Source organism: Nuphar pumila, chromosome 2 (assembly GCF_984573655.1).
Source record: "Nuphar pumila chromosome 2, dmNupPumi1.hap1.1, whole genome shotgun sequence".
In the NCBI taxonomy this organism is placed as follows: Eukaryota; Viridiplantae; Streptophyta; class Magnoliopsida; order Nymphaeales; family Nymphaeaceae; genus Nuphar; species Nuphar pumila.
Genome location: NC_143250.1, coordinates 141,399,639 through 141,421,989, shown reverse-complemented (window position 1 = coordinate 141,421,989; position 22,351 = coordinate 141,399,639). Strand labels below are relative to the sequence as shown.

The 22,351-nt window shown below is 36.1% G+C and overlaps 1 protein-coding gene across 2 annotated transcripts; it reads right to left on the bottom strand.

Annotated features, from left to right (window-relative positions):
• Positions 1-29: 29 nt before the first annotated feature.
• LOC149847367 (protein PSK SIMULATOR 1-like) lies at positions 30-18,346 on the bottom strand. Of its 2 annotated transcripts, XM_089996965.1 has the most exons (13): positions 18,298-18,346; positions 16,934-17,771; positions 10,815-11,140; positions 10,576-10,668; positions 10,381-10,471; positions 7,258-7,351; positions 5,732-5,829; positions 4,781-4,850; positions 3,460-3,566; positions 2,184-2,300; positions 1,213-1,289; positions 1,032-1,076; positions 30-941 (listed from the first exon to the last, which is right to left on the bottom strand). In XM_089996965.1, exons 2-13 carry the CDS (start codon positions 17,267-17,269, stop codon positions 419-421), a joined length of 1,977 nt encoding a protein of 658 aa, XP_089853091.1. In that variant the 5' UTR covers positions 17,270-17,771; positions 18,298-18,346; the 3' UTR covers positions 30-418. The 2 variants fall into 2 exon arrangements, with proteins under 2 accessions (XP_089853091.1, XP_089853092.1); XM_089996966.1 differs by lacking the exons at positions 2,184-2,300; positions 18,298-18,346 and having other exon boundaries at positions 16,934-17,395.
• Between the last annotated feature and the right edge of the window lie 4,005 nt (positions 18,347-22,351).

Sequence of the window (22,351 nt, the reverse complement as noted above, 5' to 3'; positions counted from 1 at the left end):
AACACCGACAAAACCAACAGATTAAAACATTTCTTTTTTGAAGCAGACCAATAGATTAAGCATGAAAATTTATATGAATTAACAAAAATCACCTCCCAGCCTGTTCCAAACCACTGCGCCCCACAGAACACCTTTCACCAATAGAGGGAAAACAACCCTTATAATACAGATTTCCCATCATTACCTCTACGATTACTTACAAAAATGCTTTTCCCACACCAACCATTGCCCCACCTACCTAACCCCTCCTATACCATTGTAGTTGCCATTATCTTACATCAGATTCCTGTCCCCCATGAATATGTTCAGTCCAGCCCTGAATACTCTTCTGCACTTTGAATGTATGAAATCAATCAAAATCAGTGCATTGGATGGAGGGCTACCATAACTGGAAGTGGCTTGATACAAGCACATCCATTCATAAGCTTTTGATAGTGTCCACTCTGTCAATGACATCCAAGGCTTTCAACTTGTCAGTGTTGAAATCAATAACAGGTAAAGTTGAAAGCCTTCTGGGAAAGAAATCCTTCTTACTGCCATTACTTGGAGAATGGCTACTACTTTTACTCAACCTGTAATACTTCATAGATCTGGTCTTTGCAGTGTCAAACTCTTGGCTTTTGCTAATCCCGGGGGTCAACTTTCTCGAAGTCACTTCCCGCAGCATATCCTGGTCTTCTTTGGATAGAAGGGATGACTTTGCTGATTTATTTGTCGCCAGTGATGAGGCTTGAAGCATCTTCTGTGTGGGCGAACGAATAGGAGATTTGATAGGGGACTTGACACCATAGTTGAGACCCGGTCTCACATGGCTGATCAGATGATGAAGCCACACAACTAGCTCGAGTATGTAAGATTCAGTCTTCTCCTTGTCAGCGTGATGGAGAGTCTCTATGCGGATCAAGTCAGCTTGGCCAGCCAGTTTGCGGTTCACCTCAGACCTGTTCAAGGACACCATAGATAGCTCATGGATATGCTGAGAAAGAAAAATGAAGGCAAGAATAATGCGGAAGCTAACAAGCCTGACTCACCCAGTGTTCGCCCATTCACCAACCCAACCAAAACCATGATGTGCTCTGGTGAGATTTATATTTGACAAACACAAAGAAAAGACATTCTAAAACAATAAGTTTCTAAGAATCACAAATTTATATCATTTAATATCTGTAAGGATTAAAGAATAAAAAAGAAAATTATCCACTTGTGCATTACTTGGTTGTGTTAGCAGCAATAGGAACCAGCCACTGCAAAGTTTTCTCCATCTCTTCTTTGATCTGAGGAACAGTAATCTACAGCACTCACATAGATGGAAACATTAGTTCTTCAATTATAATTCAGATACCCTTATGATCATAGTCTATTAGCAGATTATTACAAAAAAGATGTGCATTAGTATATCAAAATTGTCTTTAAAACATAAAATTCTTTAAGCAACACCATATGCCTAGAGAACTAACAACCACAAATAAACCATGAAACTGTATATGAACTTATGAAGACACATATCCTGCATAAAGTATTCATCCGGCTTCCTCCACATTGGGATCTTATAGTTGCCCAACTGTGCACAGTAACCCACTATGGGTGCTCTATTTAGAGCTAGTTAAGCAATTATTTTAATGTTATGCATGAAGGCCCTTCTGATGTTAACATTTTTTTCAGAGCACAGTGCAATACAGACAGCCATGCAATCATGATCGACATGGGGTTAGTGCAAGGTAGATAGCTATGCAATCATGATCGACATGGGGTTAGCTTGTAGATGTGGCAGGCTTGAAAGCATGTTGATGATGCACTATGCAACAAGCACATTGGTGATGAACTTTGACCCTAAGAAGGATTTTCACTTTCATGAACTGTCATATTTTAAAGATACTCAATGAGAATAATGTCATATGTGATTAAATTGGTCTCGCTTTCCTTTGTATCAAGAAGCCAGAAATGAAATGAAGGATGGTGCCTGTGCCACTAAGATAAGCTTCTGCTTTCCATTTATCCATAAGATGCTGGGGAACAAATGCACTCCCCAAAACACTAACGAATCATTCTACACAAACATTTAAGGGAACAAACTAAAGAAATTTTATGCTAAATCAGGGGGCGCTGTTTTTGGTTGAGAAAATTTAAAAATATTTTACAAAATTGCCTTGTAAGTTAAGTGTGAAGATCTTGGGGTGACATACCTCTTCACTGACATGAAATGATTGTAATTTTGAGCGCAATGCTGATTTTATGCTGGGTGGCAGCCCTTGGTATAATGTATCTCTTGTGTTTGGTGGAATAGAACTTGGACGTGAGACCTGCATATTTCACAATTTTCTTGATAGGTAATTTATTCAAGATATAGAAGGCTATCATTTCTCTCCAATAAATCCAATTTGAGCTAAAATATAAGAAAGCATGATTTCTGCAGCAGAAATCAACGTTTTCAATTATGGGATTTGAAAGATCCATATTGTTGAAATGGAAACAACTAAGAGTGTTCTCTCCATTACAAATGAGGTTGAAACCCCAAGTTTTCATATTTTTCACTTGTTTCCAACATAAATTTTCTTTTTCAGGGGAATGAAAATGATTTGCTATATGTGAAAAATATTAATTGTTATAGAATGACTCATCTGTAGCTTTACAGAAAGATGGAAGGAAAACGACATACCAGTATCAAGATAAGTACACATCTTTCATAGAACATTTAACCTTTACATTGGAAAGTGCTTAGAACCTTCCAATACACCTTTGATTCAATACATGTGACAAATTTCACCAGCAGCTTGAATTTCTCCATATTCTTTACAACACAAATGTTTTCATCTTTGTTAAACATAACTCCTTTTATGTTATTCACATAAAAGACAAGTCACTGCATTCAAAAGCTTTGCTCCTTATAAGAAAAAGTGCACTATTAAGTACTCCCTTGTATATAACTTACAAGTGTGTTATGTTGATCTTCATCAATTGTTTGTTGCTTACTAGTCATTATAACATATAATAAATAGCGATTTTTCTTGGATTTAAGATGTTCGTACAGAATTTTGTCAGACAAGAAAATTATTTAGATCCTATCAATATAATATTAACATGTAATGCTTTTAAAAACAAAATAAAATTAATAAATATTAAATGTGATAATAAGATGATAGAGTACAACTTTCACGGTTCTAGTCATGAATTCTAAAGAACTTAATTATTAAATACCTCCCGGCCACTTCTCGCTTCCTGCCCTACATGGACCTACAAAGCCCTTATCCTCACTTCTGCTTCCCTCTTTGAAACCTTCATTACAATATACACACATGTACACAAGCTCATGTATGTTCGTATGCACACAGGAACACCCAACAATTTAAGCTTTCTTAGCATCTGCTATCCGTTAGCAACTACCAAATATAAAAAAAAACTACCAATACTAGAATGATAGTATATGCACACATAAATGTCCAAATGGAAGCATAGACTTACAAGAGTATCAATTTGAGTGATAATATTTGCATAGTGCAATGCAAGACCGGCAGAGCCTAATCTTTGATGATTGCTCAAGGTTCCCTTCTTTTCTAACTTAAGACCTCCTATTCACAGCAGAAAGCAAAGCTCATCATTAATGATCTTCTCCAATCGAATAATGCACGAAGATAGCAGATTAAGATCATATGCATTTAAGATGCCAAAATGCCATATTTTTTTATAGCCTGTAAACTTCTATTTTAGATCACAAAAGTTTGCAAGGAAAAGACTACAAAGAATTAAACAAGGGCACAATTCGTTCAAAATAATCATAACAGAACCATAAGAAAATAGGCTTATAATTCCTCAAGCAAAAATGTGCACCTGAAATAGTAAATACTCTATTTATAGATCAAATCCACTTTGTGCTGACTTCTCCAATAATAGACAAAAGGCATAGAGGTGCAGAAACAGGTTTTGTAACCGAACATTCCCAAAGAGGGGAAAGTGCAGAAACTTCGTACTCCCTTATTGTAGTGGGTTAACTGCACGGCTATGAACTACAATTGATTCATGCTGTGGTATAAGATGAATACAAAGACAACTAAATTCTTAAATGCATGTCATAAATACACTGAAGTATTGAAGACACAAGCTTACAAAGTTCTTTTTTTCAAGGAGTTTCCAGATAAATCTATAGCTCTAGCCTATGCTTCTATGGGCGTAATGGTCTATAGTTCGCATGCATCTTTATGATAGCATTGTGTTAGTTATGTGCATAGTGGACTTAAATTGCTATGTACATGAATTTAAAGAAGGGTCAGAAGCGCACATGACATGCCTCTGTGAGAAGATCAACCTGGTTGATCCCAGCCTCACCATTTACAATAAAAAATGCAAACACAAGCATTTTCAATATTTAATTATTTATCGTGTAGCTTACATCTCATTGCCTCAAAACTTATGCTTCGCCTCAAGTATATCATGGCCCCTCATTCCCCCATCAGTTTTCCACAACATTGATTTGCTTCATAGCCTTGTAGAACACATTTTAATTTCTTTCTATTTGGACATCCAAAAGAAGCCCTCAATAAGCTAAAATGAAAAATAAAGCCATGTGGCTGGACAATTACATATTCTGCAACATATTACCTTTGCAATGATGTTCAGTTGAACTATCAATTTCTTGTTTCAACTTTTTTATTTTTTAACTCAAATTCAGAAAATAATGAGGAAAGGCATGAAAGATCATTGTTAGGATAAAACTCATGCTAAAAAAATAAAGAAAAATATAAAAGGAATCAAATAAAATTCAACAGAGAAGGTTTTAGATGCATACCATCACCGCCAAAAGCTTCATGAATCTCAAGATGCAAGAAATGGACAATGTCCACAAGTTTCTCCATAACCTGCAATAAAGAGGATATTGTGTGTTTTCATTAAAAATTTAGCTCCATGAATATGACATGTCAGATAAGAAATTTGTACCACTCAAAAGATTTGATCAATGCCCAATGGCATAGGAAGCTGTCATGTTTATATCAAATTTGAGCAGAAAATAGCAAAATAAACATATCAATGTTACATTCCAGACAAGCATGTGTATAGCATAAAAGAAACACATGGACACATGCACACTCACACGTGGTCACTACTGAACAGATACATATACGCAAATGCATGTGCCAATTCGATCATTCACATGTCACGAACTGTGACAATGAGAACATAGTGGAGCCAAAAGAGCCACTAATTATGTGATGAATGAACTAGCCTCATCTTACAAAACCAAGATACAAAACCTAGTATGCCATCAATTAAAACTGGAACAGTATAATGAAATTCTGATGACTAAGCCTCAAAGAAGAGGAGGAAGAGAACATCACATGATCCTGTTATCATCAATCCATAAATCTGTCATGCATATGTATTATGTACTGTGGCTCATCTTACAAAACCAAGATACAAAACCTAGTATGCCATCAATTAAAACTGGAACAGTATAACCTGAAATTCTGATGACTAAGCCTCAGAGAAGAGGAGGAAGAGAACATCACATGATTCTGTTATCATCAATCCAAAAAACTGTCATGCATATGTACTGTGGCCACTAGTATGGTGAACAACATATTGGATTCTAGACAAGAAACTAACAACCAGATGAAGCTTCCATCAAGCTACATCTTAAAGTGCACTCTAAAAGGAGCAGTATAATGGAAGGGAATTGCCTGCTATATCTTAATAGCTACTAACATTTTCATCATTAGGGAAGATAGTACTGAGCATATACCTCTTCCAAAATCTTCGACCACAGGGATTTCTTCTTTAAACCTCTTACATGCTTCCTTTGGCTTTTCAGCTCAGCTCTTAAAATTGCAATGCTCTCGCCTACAGATCAGAAAAGAGAAAGTGTTAAAATATATGTATACATGTATGTATATATCTGTATATACATATATATAGTTATATAGGTAAATGCCCTATAGGGGCATTTTTTGTCATTTCACATACATGTAATAAAACTCTTTTTTTAACAGTTTATTTTTCTTTTTATTTTTTTGATATTTTGGAGAACCATTGGGGGCTCTATGGTCAAAATGACCATAGAGTCTTGGGACTCCCAACGACTCTATTGGGAGCTCCCAATGGTCCCTCTCCTTCCCTTGAGTTGTATATATAGGGGGTGTTCCCTCCTATTTTTTTATGCTTTCCACTTAAGCATTTCCTCAATAAAAGATCTATATTTTTTACCCTTGTGTTTTCCCTTTGTTGGCTATTTGTGTTGTTCCTTAGTGGACTTGTGTTTATGCACATTGTGAGTATGATCTTTTTAAGCCCTTAGTAGCCATTGGGTTGTGCTTGTGCACTTTTGTGATTGCAGTCTTGTAAGTCCTTAGTGGCATTGTTTTACTACTTTCGCTATTTCATTACAGAAAGCTCTTAAACATTTAGAACTGTCACAAATAGATCCTAACTCTATTAACAACAAAGCAGAGGATTCTGTTCACATTTAACAAACAGAGTTGCAGTTTTGAAAAAACATCCTTTAAATCATACTAAAAGCAGCAACGAATTTCAGTAACCCAGAGAACATGTTCAATTGGTTCAACAGCATCTCTGCCACATCAAAGCATATGACACAATCCCAGTCTAACTGTCTAGACCTCTGATATACCTAAGGAAAAGTACTAAGCACAAACAGAGGATATAGCTTATATTCAACAAACAGAGTTGGATTTTGAAAAAAAAACAGGTTCCATTAAATCATAACAAAAACAACATGTTTTCCAATTTAAGTAAAACCCAAAGAACATGTTTAATCAGTTTAACAGCAACTCTACCAAATGAAAACATGACAGGTTACCTTCTTGACAGCTTAGACCTATGCTATACCTGAGAAAAGGTGATAAGCATTGCCACAAAGGTTTAATCCATAATCACCAAATACCATATCATCAACTTCAACTTCAAGGGAGAATATAAAAAGATATCATTTAGCAAAAGTCTTGAGAAAATCGAATAATTTTGAATAGAAGTGGAATGAAGCTATTGAATCTTTTCATAATAACATAAAAGTTAAAAACTATATTAACATTAAAAATAAGAAATAAGGAACTAAAAGAAGCCTTCACTTCATTTGGAAGTTTCAAGAAAAATTCAAGATATATAGAACTTTAAAATAATCAGGACATAGTACCATCAGAATCAGTTGCTGAAAATAACTTCACAATACTACATTTGTTTCAAAATACCAGTTATATTTGTGAGCATAATGTTATTTGTTAATGTACATCAGAGAATAAGCTAGGAGACCACCTTTTTGAGCTGCATTGGGATTCTCTTCTTCCTGTAGCTTCCGCCTATAATCCTGGTCAAATCTGTCCAATGCATGCAGCTCATGATACAATTCCTGTGAAAAGCAAGGAAGATTATATTAATATCTCTAAAGAAACCCTATGAATGGATTGTTTGTATGCAGACCAGCAGAACCCCTTTAAAAAATATACATGGAAAAAGACTAGCAATCTCCAATAGTATGAGAACAGTAAACATTCATAAACTTGCATACATGAAAGAGAATGGAGAGGATGTATGCATCCAATTCTTTAGCAGTCAGATTTTTTTGAAAAGTAAACAGCAAAGACCAAGACGACCATCATCACTAAAGATCAAAGGATCTTGCCTACAATTTCCACAATGTTGGACTAATATATATATATATATATATATATATATATATATATAGTCCTAACTCCTAAGCAGCTTCAAAGGACAAAGTCTCAGGCTTTTGCTTAATCCAAACTCATAGATGTGTTCTCTATAGCTGGCTTAGTAGAAACATATATTAGATTAGATATTTTTCATGTTTATATGCATATTTAGAGCAATCGAAAATCAACAGCTCATATTGCACCAAAATTTGGTGAAATAGAAATCAAGGTTTTTCATCAAATCGATTTGATCTAAAGCATGATTTTTTAGTGAATAAGCAATGATGAACACATCTACAGGTTAGGGTTAAGCAAAAAAACATGTGAAACTATGTTTAGAAACGTTTAGGATGGTTCAGGACATAAACTGCCCAGCTGAGACCAATCAAGTTCTATTCAGATTGCTGCAGTCCTGTCGCAGCTCATGCATGCCTATTGCCAGCCAATCGCTCACTACAACCAGAATTCTAGTCGATCACAGGTCTTCTCTCCAGCGCTCCCTCTTCCTTTGTGCTTCTGGTACTCAGATCACCGGATCTGAGTGATCTCTGCCGGTTATCTTGCTTCAATGCATGGTTGCAGTGGTTCAGCCACTCCCGTGCCTACCTCTTGTTTCTGGTGATCCTACTAGCACAAATGGTCTGAGCCTTCTTTCGAGCTCAAACGACCAAAAAACACATTTGCCAGAGAATTCTCCAAACTAATCAAGGATCTATGCACAGCTAGCTGATTTCCTCTTGCCGATAGCCAATTTAGCCTAACTGGATGCCGATTTGAAGTCCTATCAAGCTGGGCTACTAACCTGGCCCTATTAACCTGGTATCAGAGCAAATATATATTAAATATATATATGGGGTAACATTTTGGTAATGGCGACATGAGGCACAAATGTCTCCTTTTTTCATTTTCTGGTTGTTTTTCAAGAAACTAACCTTACACATGTGATCTACATGTTTCACTTAGTGAGAATCAGCTCTTGAATCATCTTACAACACACAGGCTTCGAAAATCGATGGCCTACAATGTGTGATACTTTCCCAAGTCATAAAATCGTGTTTTTTTGGCGAAAAAAACATGATCCAAAAGCCAGCTCACACTATTTTGAACATGTTGAATCCATCCATGAAGTCGGATTAGATCAAAACAACTTGTGCATAGGAGATCCAAAAGCTTTTGTATGTAATGGTGCCATTACCAAATGTTCCCCTATATATATATATATATAATTTTTAACAGTTTTAAGTTAACACTACGTGAATGTGTGCATTTATGTATATATATATAATATAGATAAAACTGGACTTGATTAGGGTTAACTGAATCTACTTTTAGATAGAAATGGACCTCAGTGTGGTTGACTTCACCTAACACAAAGGAAGTTGTGTCCAAGTGTCGCACCCGCATGGGTGCAGGTACAGGTGCAGCTGCGACGCGGATGCGGTGCCCTGTTAGAAGAGTCTGTGTTACATAGGGTGGGAGTAGGTGCTCAAGGAGCACCCTATCATTACTAATATATATATATAGTAAAGCGTAGTAGCTTGAACATTAGGTGCTTGAGATATGTGCTTGATGGGTTTTTCAGGGGTTTTTTTTGTGCACAGATGTGATCTATGTACTTGATTTTATAGGAGATCAGCTCTTGAAGTGTTTGATTCCGACACATGGGTTGGTTTTTATAAGGGTCAAAAAATTAACAGTCCAAAACCTTTGTAAATTTTTTAGGCTCCAAATATCATTTTTTTCATCGAAAACACATTATCCAGGTGTAGATTCCTCGTAAATCGACCATGCCCAACACATTTATGGGGTCAGAACTGCAAAAAAAACACCGGAAGACCTGAAAAACCCATCAATCACTTATCGCAAGCACCTACTCTCTCTCTCTCTCTCTCTCTCTCTCTCTCTCTCTCTCTCTCTCTCTATATATATATATATATATATATATATATATATATATATATATATATATATATATATATATATATATATATATATATATATATATATATATATATATAGTCACTAGAATATGAGAACTAGAAATATGGGCATTTTCAACACTTTTTTTGCAAATCCAACCATGTGGATGTGCTTGGCATGGTAAATTTGGTAGGAACCAAACATTGGATCGTGTATTTTCAATGAAAAAATGTGATTTTTGAATGCTTGAATATTTATGAAGATTATAAGCCATTGATTTTAAAGCCTTAAAAAAATATTGTTTATGCATCAAAATCGGACGATTCAAGAGCGGGTTCTTATAAAACCAAGCATGCAGATCACATATGTACGGTTAAATTCAAGAGAAAAGAACAAAAAATCCATGAAAATCGCAGTTCACACATTAGTTCTCATATATATATATATATATATATATATATCGAGAGACACACAAATACACACACACATGCACATGCAACCTTACAGCCTTCTCAATGAAGTCAGAATCCTTGAATAAGCCTCATTGCAGATTTCAAATAACTGTTTTCTTTGTTCATGCTTTTATAAAAAATGAAACAAAATAATAATTTCAGCAAGCCTCAAGCTTGAATAACTCGACCCAATCAGCCATTAGGCTCATTTACACTTCCTAGACTGAATATTCAACAGCATTATTCCCTCATCATGGCTAAAGGCAAATTAGCAGTATGCCCTGGCTCTAAGATTCTGAGAATACAATAATGTCTGGCCCTTTACTTTCCGATTTACAAATGCATAATATACTCACAGCTGTACACTGAACCAAAGTCATTAGCTGCTGCATAATAGTTTCTGCCTCTTCCTTCAATTGCTTTTGAGGTGTAAGTTCTGAACCAAGTCTGGCGTATAAACATGTAAGTAATCAATAAAATAAAATAAAACTCTAAGAATTGCATTATAGGAAAATAAAGATTTCAAATGTGGGCTAAAGCATGTGAATTACTTTTCAAAATAGCGATCTAAATTATGCCATTGAGGATCTTTACAACGATTTCCAAAGCGTACTACTTCTCCAGCAAAGATACTCAGCTCTTCCCTGCAATGCATGGTAAATAAATATTCAATTAACTAGAAATTGTTGTCAACTCTGAAGGCAAAGAAGATGGGTACTTCCACCTTTTAGTAACCAGTTTAGATTAAGAGAAAATGAAACATCTATATCTTCATTTCACTAATATTAACCTCTTGTCAGAAGCAGCAATTGTTAGCAGCTCATCCATATCTGAAGAGATTAGATGCTTGATACCCTCTGAAGGCAGAACCACATCCTTCAGGTACTTTATGTTTTCCTTTGAAAGAGATTGCATAAGGTTTGCACCTTTAACTATTGTATTAGCAACTTCAAATGCCAAAATTGCTATTTTATTGCCTTTTGATGTGGCCCCTGAGGCAAACCCACTGTTCAGGTTCAAATTGGTCATGCTACTTCCAAGAGTATCCAAAACCTCCACCGCCTTCCCAAGCCCAACAGTGCCAGCTCTTCCCAAAAGTGAGCTGACTTCTGATACCTGTGATGGACTAAAGTGTTAAAAAGGAATCAACATAATTGCTTAATCCATGGAAACACTACTACAAGCCAAAGCACCATCGAGTGGAAAGCAATACCAATGGAAGCTCATCATTTGCATTTAAGCACATGGATAAAAAAGATAGTGACAGCAACCTCGTAAAGCAACTGACATCTTTGTTAAGAATACAAGTATATATATTGATATGTTTGTAATAGGAAATACTCATTAGGGGTATTTTTGTCTTTTCCCACTGTGTACTAGGCTTTTCCCATTAAGGGCACAACTGACTTTTCTTTATTTTATTTTTTATTTTCTTTCTTTTGTAATTCTGGTTTTAGTCAAGGGCATTTAGGACCTTCGGCATAGAGTCGATACAAGTGCATATTGTATTGATATTCCTCATAGTAACGATATGTATCGTATCGTACCATATCGTACGATACGAAAAACATTGCTTAGAACAGACTCCTAAGGCCTGATATGATATATTTAGTTATGTTATGATTAAACTTGGTTTTACATCCTACTATACTGACACTGCTATGTTTGTTAAGAAAGCTGATGCAAGAATTGTTATTCTACTTCTCTGTGTTGACGACATGATCATGAGGGGACACAAAAAGAGTTAGTTTTATTTAAAATGTTTTAAGAAAAGTTTTAAAATGACTGATCTAGACTTTCTTAGATATTTTTTAGGGATTGAGGTTGCTTACTCTCCATGTGGTTAGTTTCTAACTCAATCCAAGTTTGTTACTAACATCATCGACAGGTGTGGAATTACATATAAAAAAGGAGTAGACAGTCGTGAAGTGATCAATGCAAAAATAAAGATAGATGATTACACACCCTTGGATGACCCCACTCTTTACCGACAAATGATTGGAGCCCTTACTTACTTAATCGTTACTAGACCTGACATTTCACATGCAGTGCATACAGCCAGTCAATTTCAGCATTCCCCTACTACTTTGCACATGAGTGTCGTTATGTGTATTATTATATATTTACAAAATTTTGTTCTAAAGGAATTTTTTATCCTCTTCCTCATCACTTGAATTAATTGTCTATATTGACTCTGACTGAGGAGGAGATCCTAATAATAGACGCTCAACTACAACTTTTGTATTTTTATAGGTGACTCGTTGGTATCTTGGAAATACAAGAAACAACAAAAAGTATCTCTGTCATCAACTGAAGTTGAGTATTGTGCCATCACTACCACGACATCTAAAATTGTGTAGTTGATATGACTGTTAGAAGACATTGTGATAATAAAAGTGTTATCTACATAGCTGGCAATCACACGAGATGGATTGTCATTATGTTCGTGAAGAGTACCTTAAAAAGACGATCATCCTGTCGTACATAGCATCAGAATTTCAGCTAGCCGATTTCCTCATGAAAGTGCTTCCTTCTCCCCGACTTTACTTCTTACTCGACAAACTTTCGGTGGTCACACTATAAGTTTGAAGGGAAGTGTTTAGAATATAAGTATATATATTTATATATACTTATTTATATGTGTATGTACATATATATACATACTAATATGTATATATATCATAGTCACTTGTATCGTTAAAGGTAATTTCTCGAAGCGATTTTCAAAAGTTGATAAATCTCAGAAATATCTCAGGAGTTTAAAAAATTAAAAAAATATATAAATAATAATAAAAAAGCTAAGAAAATAACAAGTTTTGCATTATTTTTCTTCAAAAAATATAAACAAACATGTTTTAAAGGTTTTAAAATATAAAAGAAACAAAAAAATAGGAAATGCAAACTTAAAATGAATAAATAAAGAGTTTTTCCAAAAAGTATCATGATATTATCGAGATAGTATTGCAATATTTTGTCCTCTGGCGATATTTTAAAAATATCGCGAGATATTACCTTTAATATTGACTACCTTAAAATATTGGTATTTCTTGCGATATTTTCAAAATATCGCCGATATTGGTGACAGTGATATATATATAGGCAATACCCATTAGGGGTATTTTTGTCTTTTCCCATTGTGTAATAGGTTGTGCCCATTTAGGGCACAACTGTCTTTTTCTTTATTTCATTTTTTATTTTTTTATTTTGTAATTTTGGTTTTAGTCAAGGGCATTTAGGACCTTTGGCATAGAGTCGTTGGGAGCTCCCCAACAGCTCTATTTCTAGTCATTGGGGTGCGCTCTCAACAGCTCATTGAGCCCTCTAACCTCTATATAAAGAGGTTTCGCTCTTTTGTGAAATTATGCTTTGACAAGCATTTGATCCCTAATAAATTTCTACATTTTTTACTTATGTTTTTGGCCCCTAAGTGGCTTACTTGTGCTTTTGCTATTGTGTTCTTGTAAGCCCTTAAGAGGCACTCTCTTGTATTGTTTTCCTTCTTTCATTACAATCTCGGGTGGATTCTAATAGCACAAGCGAGGAATAAAAATTGGTTGTTCTTGTTACTGTATCTTGCTCATGCAGGTTGCAGCGTCATCAGGTGCAGAAGAGCTTATAAGAAACCAATATGCAGTTGTTTTATGGGCACAAAACCTCATGACTAACTACAGAACAGCTAACGTCACCAACCAAAGAGTTGGGATCCAGTGATCACATAAGTGCCTGCTTATGTGACACAACCCAATCACATGACAGCATTCTGAGTGAGGCCCGCATTCTGTTGCTGTCTGGCCCATGAAATGCTGTCATGTGATTGGGCTGTGTCACATATGCAAGCACTTATGTGATCCTTGTATAACAAACAAAAGTATCACTAGCCCCAACTTGCATATAGCAACTCCAGGCCTGCAAGCTTCTTTGTAGCCACAAATTGGATTTACCCATCAGCAGGGTGAGAAATCAAAAAGCCTGACAATAGCGTTTACTATATAGAATCTTAAAGATACTCCACTCTAAATCGAAGCACCAGATCATTTCGACTTGATCATTTTCCGTCACAACAATTGACATGATTAAATGCTCAACCGGATACGCACAAATATAATCTGATCAGTGACAGTCAAAAGTTACACTGCAATTCATGAGAAATTGGCAAGTAGAGTTGAAAGAAGCATTCTTAAAAGCTATGCCTTGTGGTGAACCTTGGACTGTTGTTCATTATCAAAGTTCCAAGAGTAATTTCTGCCAATATTTACTTTTTCTGGTTCCATATATATTTCTCTCTTGGATCCCTTAAAGCCCTAGAATTTTTAATCAGAAGTTAAAGATTAGAGTTTTGCCTCAAGATTTTTCTTTAAAAGTAAAAAAACTAGGCTTTTTAATCATAAAACAAGGCCTCAATCGTGAATGTGAATTTGACATATTGAAGTGAACAATAAACCTTAAAAATTCCAAGGTGATTTTGACATGAAGAAAGCTCAAGATAATGTAGAGTCAGTTCAAATCCATTATCATTGACATGAGAAAAGCTCAAGATGACGTAGAGCTAGTTCAAATCCTTGGACTAATGCAATCAACTTTAAAAGCAAAGAAGTATCCACAACACCTTCAAAAAGCAAAATGTCAGCAAGTGCACTTGCCAAAATGCCAAGCTACTTAATATATGTGCAAGCAGCTAGACCACATAATTAAAGAAGTATTTTATGCATCTCACTGATTCTTTGTCCTTGACTTTGATAAGGTCTCAATATCTTTGATATGTAATTAAACATGGAGTAAACCTCTTTGCTAGAGAAAAGTATAAAAAGATTACCAAAACCTATAAGGTAGTCATAGACATCAAGAGTATTATCATTCTTTCAAATGGTCAGACATGTTAATAGGTGGACTAATTAACTTCTCAAGCAAGATCATTGCTTTTGAAATCAATGAATGCATTGGCAAAACTAAAGATACTAAATATTTATCACAGTCTGTTTCAAATGGTTTGACATATGTTAAAAGGTGGACATCATAAACTTTAAAGCAACTTCTCAAGCAGAAGCATTGCTTTTGAAATCAGCAAATGCATAGGGTGAAACTAAAGAATATTTTATTAACGCTATTATTGGAAGTGGTGTAAGAAGTTTGTCTAAAGATGTCGTTCAAGTTGCTCATAAGGGCTCTGCTCATCTGGCCAGGGGGTGGCTCATGACTTCCCAAGTTGAAGGGGTATCACGCGTTTGAAACCCAGCCCTCGCTGCATGGTTGAAGCTGGGTATACTCCCTGGTGGGGAAGGGGGACCTAGGTACACGACGAATGCTGCAAATAAGGCACAAGTCAACTGATTGTACCTTCCAGAAAACAAAAAAACACCAGTTTTCTTCCCAGCTATCCAAAAAAGATTGTTGTTCAAGTTATCATTGTTAATGCACCAGCACATAGATCAGTTGGGCTAATTATACAGACCATGATTCTCATATTTTGGGACACCTTGTGTGATTCATACCCTAAACTTGGCATTGGAAATATGTGTGCTCTGATTACTGTACGAGAAAACAGAAAAAGATGTGAAGCAGAAACCAAAAAAGATACGTATACATCATCTTGTCACTCATGCACACAGGCAAATAACCATCTTTCAGCCATGAGAGTAACTGGAATATAAAAAGTAGATGCCAAAACTCTTAATATCTTATAGGAGGTTCCAAATGCTCTTATATGAGCAAGCAAAATACTGTGAAAAGAGGATCTCTAACAGCCAAGAAACTTAAATAATCTAGGCATCACATAGTTCCCTTACATCTCTTGAACTGCCTTAGGTGATGGTCAATCAATGAAATCCTCAGTTTAACAGCTGGGATATGCACAATTATAAAGTCATTAGAACAGATAGTAAAAGAGTCACTGTTTCACCATCAAACAATCACAATATTACTTTATATTAATTTTGGGCTTACTTTTCTTGGGTTAAGAGCTTCTTTTTCATTGTTGAGTTCCCTTTCTTTTGTTTAAATATGCTTTTGAATTAACTGACAGAAATCTTCTCACTAATTATTAGGTAATATTTGACATGGAGAAATCTAGAAATATAGGTTAATCAATTAAGGACTATTTATTGACAATTTGTAGAAGATGCACCACAAGAAATGTTTATATCTAAAAACATGGGTATAATTCAAAATTCATCAATGACATGAAATACATGGTATATCTGAATGAAAACATAATACACTCAAAAAGTGCTAATCTAACATTTTCTAGAGGAATGGACTCAAATAGCTTAATGATGCAACAAGGGGAGAAGGTTAAGAAGAAAATGTAGCCTGCAAACTTAGCACCTCATTTAACATTAGCATTAGTACCCACCGTTCTATTTGTTAAAATCAGCCAAACAGAGCAAAATATGGCAAGGCATAAGATCTTTTTCTATTATGTAAATTGCTCACAGAGATCCTTTCAAGAAAGCAGCTTGTTTGTAAGGATTCTGTTAGAGGACAAGGGTACGTAATGGTATGCTCAATAATATCCCAGTAATGAATAACAGCTTTGACTATTCTATTCTTTTTTATGCCTAGAGTTCCCCAAAAATATAGTTTCCATTACACATACCAATTGGAATCATATTCAGGCTCAAAAAAAATTCAAGAAATCACTCATAATGGTGAATGTATAAGGCTGTCATTATTTTCATGCCTGAAAATAAAGTTTCCATCACACAGAATTTGGGAGCATATTCAGGCTCAAAAACATTTCCTGGTTGGAAAATGGATGAAAAAATATTAGCACAAGTATCTTGCACTTATGGTACTGGACACAAAGAAAATTGCAGGAAATTGGAATTTTTCATAAGTTTGGCTAACGAGTTTTTCTCAAAAAAGAACAACGGAAAGCAAGGAAGAAAAGCAAACTACCAAGGAAAAAAATACCTTGGTTGCACCAATTTTAGCTGCCGCTACTGGCCTCGACCTGATTGACTTGGATTTCTGAGACTGAGACCTAGACAACTGTGGCTCCTTCGACTCTTCTTCCTGACTATTGCCATAGTCAGGCGTGTCAGAGAAGGAGAAAGGATCTCGCAACTGTTTCTCCATGTTATCCATCATCATGGGAGGCACTGCATTATTCAATGTCTTGGACAATGGCGCACCCGGGTGAAAACCAATGCCATCAGGATCATTCAGTAAAACATGGCCATTGGAACGTGGGAAGGCTGCTTCAATTGATCTATCTACGGTGGATTTCCTCGAGCAAATCCCGCCCATTTTTCCTCCAAATTATTCTGAACTGCTCTTAATTATACAAATATTCAGAAATTCCACCACCCTTCTTGAAACTATATCTACTTATATGTTTATTAACACCCAAAGATCAGTTGAGCTTAAAACTGGCAAAGCTTCCAACAAGGCAGCACGATCGATTCTACGCTTATCCAGCCCGGCTCGACCGAGTATTTTGCAACCACTAAATTTTCAACTTACGAACAAGAAAACAAGTGATCGGACGCTTCTCACAACCACAGGCAGTACCATATTTCAATCAGCATCCATGCTAGAAAAACCAAAACTGTCCGAAATTTATACTTCGAAGGGACTTATTTTTTAATCTCCTTGATTTATTGCAAATTCGACTATATGACAGTTATTATCCAGATAACACAAAAGGGAATTTTCCCGCATCTGAATCAACAGATACAGCAGAAGAAGCAACTCTTTCTGCTAAAATCCATCAGCCCAAAAGCCCAAAACCGAATGAATAATAACAAGCCTGCAATCAACAGGAAAAGAAGCAACAAGGTTGGTTTCGTGAGACAAATAAAGAGCTAAAAGAACCCAATTTTGAGTGGAGGCGAAGAGGAAACCGATCAACCAAACCAAAGAAACAAGCATAACAAAAATTCCCAATCACAAACACCACCAAAGACAAAAATTAAAAAAATAAATAAAAACCCAACTTTCAAAGAACCCAAAAAAATTCAACTTCACCACGAACACAATGACTTCAGAAAACCATCCGCAGCCCTCTGAACAGATCCACCAACACCCAAAGCACCAACAAAATCAAAATTTCAAAAGTCCCAAAAAAACCCACATAGATCTACCATCAACAAAAGAACGCCAACACCCACCACCCAGATTTTCTCACAGAGAATCATGAAGACAGAAGCAAAGTCAGTCAAGAAGTCCAACCAAATCTGGATAGACGGATCAAAAGACTCGAGAAAAAGAAAACCCAATATCATAAAAATAAATAAATAAAGAAAGAAAAGGAAAGAAGGAATCATAGAACTGACCATTTAGGAGGATCCTTTAAGGCAAACCAGAGAAGGGAGGAGCAGCAGCAGCAACACTAAGTCCACCCACTAAATTAACCAGGGAGACAACAAGAGAGCCTAGTCAAACCCCACCATGGTTAAACACTAACCATGGTCAATACCTAAACCCCTCCTTATAAATGAAACATTTTTGTGATTTTTGCAAAAAAATCGAATATCTAATTATGAAGACGGACCTTCTCATAAACTAAGCCTAGAATTGAGACCGATCAGGCGACGCCTACCCAGTTCAACTCTGAGTCTTGAGGAGACAATTAAAAATTTTAAAAGAAAAAGGGAACTCGGAGAAGATTTGCACAACAATTTTCCTTAGTGAAATTGTTCATTAATAAAAGGATAATTGTTAATATATGACATTGGGTGAGTTTGTTTTGTATTGGTTGATCACCAATTACAATTGCCATTTGTGATAAGTTTGTGAGTTGGTTGAGTCTTGGTCTAAGTGGGTCCTTGGTCAATTAAAATTGTCAGTTTTTAAAGGATTGTTAGCAAGTGTCTAGTCAAGTTGCCCCCACAAGGGCTTCACTCATCTGGTAGGGGCGATTTGTGAATGTCACCAAGTTGACTGGACGTTACAAGTTCAAAACCCACGAGGGGCGTCCCTTGACGCAAGGTCGAAACTGAGTGTACTCTCCGGTGGGCAAGAGGGACCTTAAGGGTTACCAACCGGAGGCCAGCCAAGGTGCTCTCGGTGATGGGGGGTTTTCCCTTGGATTATCCAAAAAAAAAGTGTCTAGTCGAGTCAAGCCCATGTGTTTCGCTTAATGCATATTCAAATGCTCGGATCAGAAATTTGGATTTAAAATCTTTGGATTACTGATAAACATATTTTTGCCTGACATCCGTTTTCAATTGTTTCATAGACTCATGAATCTCTGTTGAAATATGAAACTTAGGTCCTCATTTTGAAGGAATCAGAGATTCAGTATTTGTTTACCTTGAATCTTGGTGTGCGCCTCATAACAAAATCAATATACGGATTTAAGATCCATGGCATTTAAACTAACTCTTAGTTAAACTTGGTCATTCTTAGCTCCATGTGATAATCACATTTGGATCATACATTGGATAATGTAAGCTTAAGCTTAGAATTGACATTAAAAGGTTATTGGGAAGTTTTGAACTTTCAGAGCACTCCTGTTGGGTAAGTTTGGTTGGATCACATAAGATTCATTTTCTAATATATTTTAGAAAGTGAATCTCATTTGAACACTACCTCAAAAACAACTAAACATAAAACTTTTTTGGAACATAAACACAAAAGGTTTTATTGAAATTATCCACTCCTATTTGCAATTTTAGATTTTAAAATAGCCAAGTTTTTTTTTACAGGAAAGCAAGCTGAGGGATAACCCCCTGCGGGGATTCGAACTTTAGATCCCTCAGTTATGATAGCGCATCCAAACCATCGACCCCTAAAATAAAAAACAGCCAACTTGCTGCACAGTTTCTTCATGATTGTTTAACTATTATGCAATGTAATGGCAAAACAAGCATTACTGCATAAAGTTTGGCTATTGCCAAGATATCAAGGGTGACTTTATAAGGAGTCATACAATTATCATAATTCATTGCTTAATTTTATGAATAGTTTCAATTATGCTATTGAACTTTTATACAAGTCAAATGTACTGATATTTTAGAATAATTTATGGGATAAGGAGAGATGCTGATGGACAACCATCAATCTATATCATGGTGCCCTACTCTTAATATGGATGGTTATACTCCCACCAATGTGCAGAAATATCACTGCATAAAAGCGTTTCTCTTATCAAATATACCTAGTTTGGGAAATAATGAAACATCTACAGCATTGAGTATAAGTCCAAGAAGAGAGTATCAGTTATAATTGAGATGAATAGTGATATGAATGGATTTATCATTTCAAAAGAGAAAAATAAAATATGGACAGAGAACTTTTTGCTACATATGGGGACATTGGAGGATGTATAGAAAATAATCAACGACAGGAAATGGATATTTTACTTGTAAAATTGTCTTTGTTGAGCGTGAATGATGGGAATCAATCAAACAATGAGTTGTAAAACTGATGGATCTATTCATAGCATAAGCTCCTTTTGGGTGTTTAGTGACTTCCAACAAGAAATTGATGGGGAACAAACTAGTTTTTCATGGATAGTGCCATGACAAGATTAATTTTTTGTCACAAAAGTTTTTCACATATGATCCACAGCAGTTCAGTAGCCTTTTGAAGAACTAAAAGGTGAGTAGAACTTTTTTTATGGGAATCACTTGTGAAAACTGAAAAATGAGCATTTTGTCAAAAGTCAAAAAGGTCTCAAGCTATTTTAGTTCAAGAACAGAGGTTAGGCTTTTGACCATTAGATAAAAAGGGTTCAATTGCTACCATACGATTCAAACAAGCCGGCCTTGGCTTCATTTTGACTCGCTTGGAGGTTTCCTACACTTTAGAGCGATTAAGTCAGATATCACCCACGAAGTTTTATGCCACCGGCACGACGACTGTAGGTATGGCAAGTTAAGTCCAGTGCAGCCTATCCTGAGTGCAGTTTTATAATGATATAGGTGCAAGTGGAGTTCTCATAAAAAGATGCCCAAACAAAAGAATCGTATGGCCAAGTTATGAGAATTCTCACCTTAGTATCCAAACCTTTTTTTTTTTTTTGAAAGACAATCTGGGGTTAGGGAGACCCCTACCAGATATCGCTTAAGCCCCATCTGGCAGAGAGATTCGAACCTGGGCCTTCAGCTTGGCACAGGACCCCGCTTACCACATGGGATACCACCTCTGTGGTCTTAGCATCCAAACCTACCATAACAAGAATCAGAGTTCTTCTGATACTACTTTATAAGTGTTTGTTTCCATGAGGAAGATCAAAGGTCATTGACCAACAGGGAGCTCCGGGTGTCTGGTAGGAGCGGCTAGTGCATGTCACCTTGTGTTGGGGGCGTTGCAGGTTCAAAACTAGGGATCTGCCTAACCCCAGCTTGCCTTTCAAAAAAAAAAAAATCAAAGGTTATTAACCTTAATATACTTGTATTAGATTTATGAAAGACTCAAGCTTCACTCTCAAACTCAAACGGACCAAACTCTAGCTTTCATGTTGAGCTTTGTCCCTCAGTCTTGGCTCGGTATGGCTCGTGTACACCTTGTGCTCAGCACATGTTGAGCTTGAGCTCAACCCTCACATACATGCTGACCAACTACAAGGAATGATGGAAACCTAGGTCTTGCCTTCAAAGTAATTGCATTTGGCAACAATTGAAATATGGTCATGCTCATGATTTTCTCCATGAATAAGATGGCACGAATTCTAGAACTTGGTTAATGAAGTTCATGAAAAACCAACCAGGCCCAAGAACTACAGTAACACGTTTACTATTAATACAAACAATGAAATACATAAATTCAGTAGCAACTAGGGCTGCACAATGAGCCAAACTAGCTCGAGCTTGGCTCGGGCTCAACTCGTTTAAACCTGGCTCGGATCGACTCATCCCAATATGTAAACAAGCCAAGCTTGATTAGGCGTTCGAGCTTGATTAAGATTGATTAGCCTCATTAAGCACAGCTAACTGAGTCATATGGATACTACTTTTAGGATATGTAGTGTTTTTTGTTGAATAATAATTATAAAAATAGGTTTTAGCCAAGTGGGCCGGGTGTTTTCCATATGTTTGTGGTCTCAGGTTCAAATCCTACCCTCTACACGATTACTCTTCTTTTAATGTAAGTTAATGGAAACCTATTTATATAAATTAAAAAAAAAATACTAAACAAATTACCCTAACTTTTCAGTGGTCAACTTTGAAAGCTCATTCTTGTCTTTTTTCAAGAAAGCATTTGCAAAATAGTCATTTTCTGAGGTGTCATCCATTCGTCCTTCAAGTCATCTTCCTGGTTGGTCATTTCTTGGTTTGACCAGGTAGCCACGTGGAAGCCAATGGTTGGATGGGAGGATCCACGCGCTACCGTAGGCGTGTATGAAGTCTTTGTTTCCTTGTACTCTCCCCAAGAGCAGAAGAT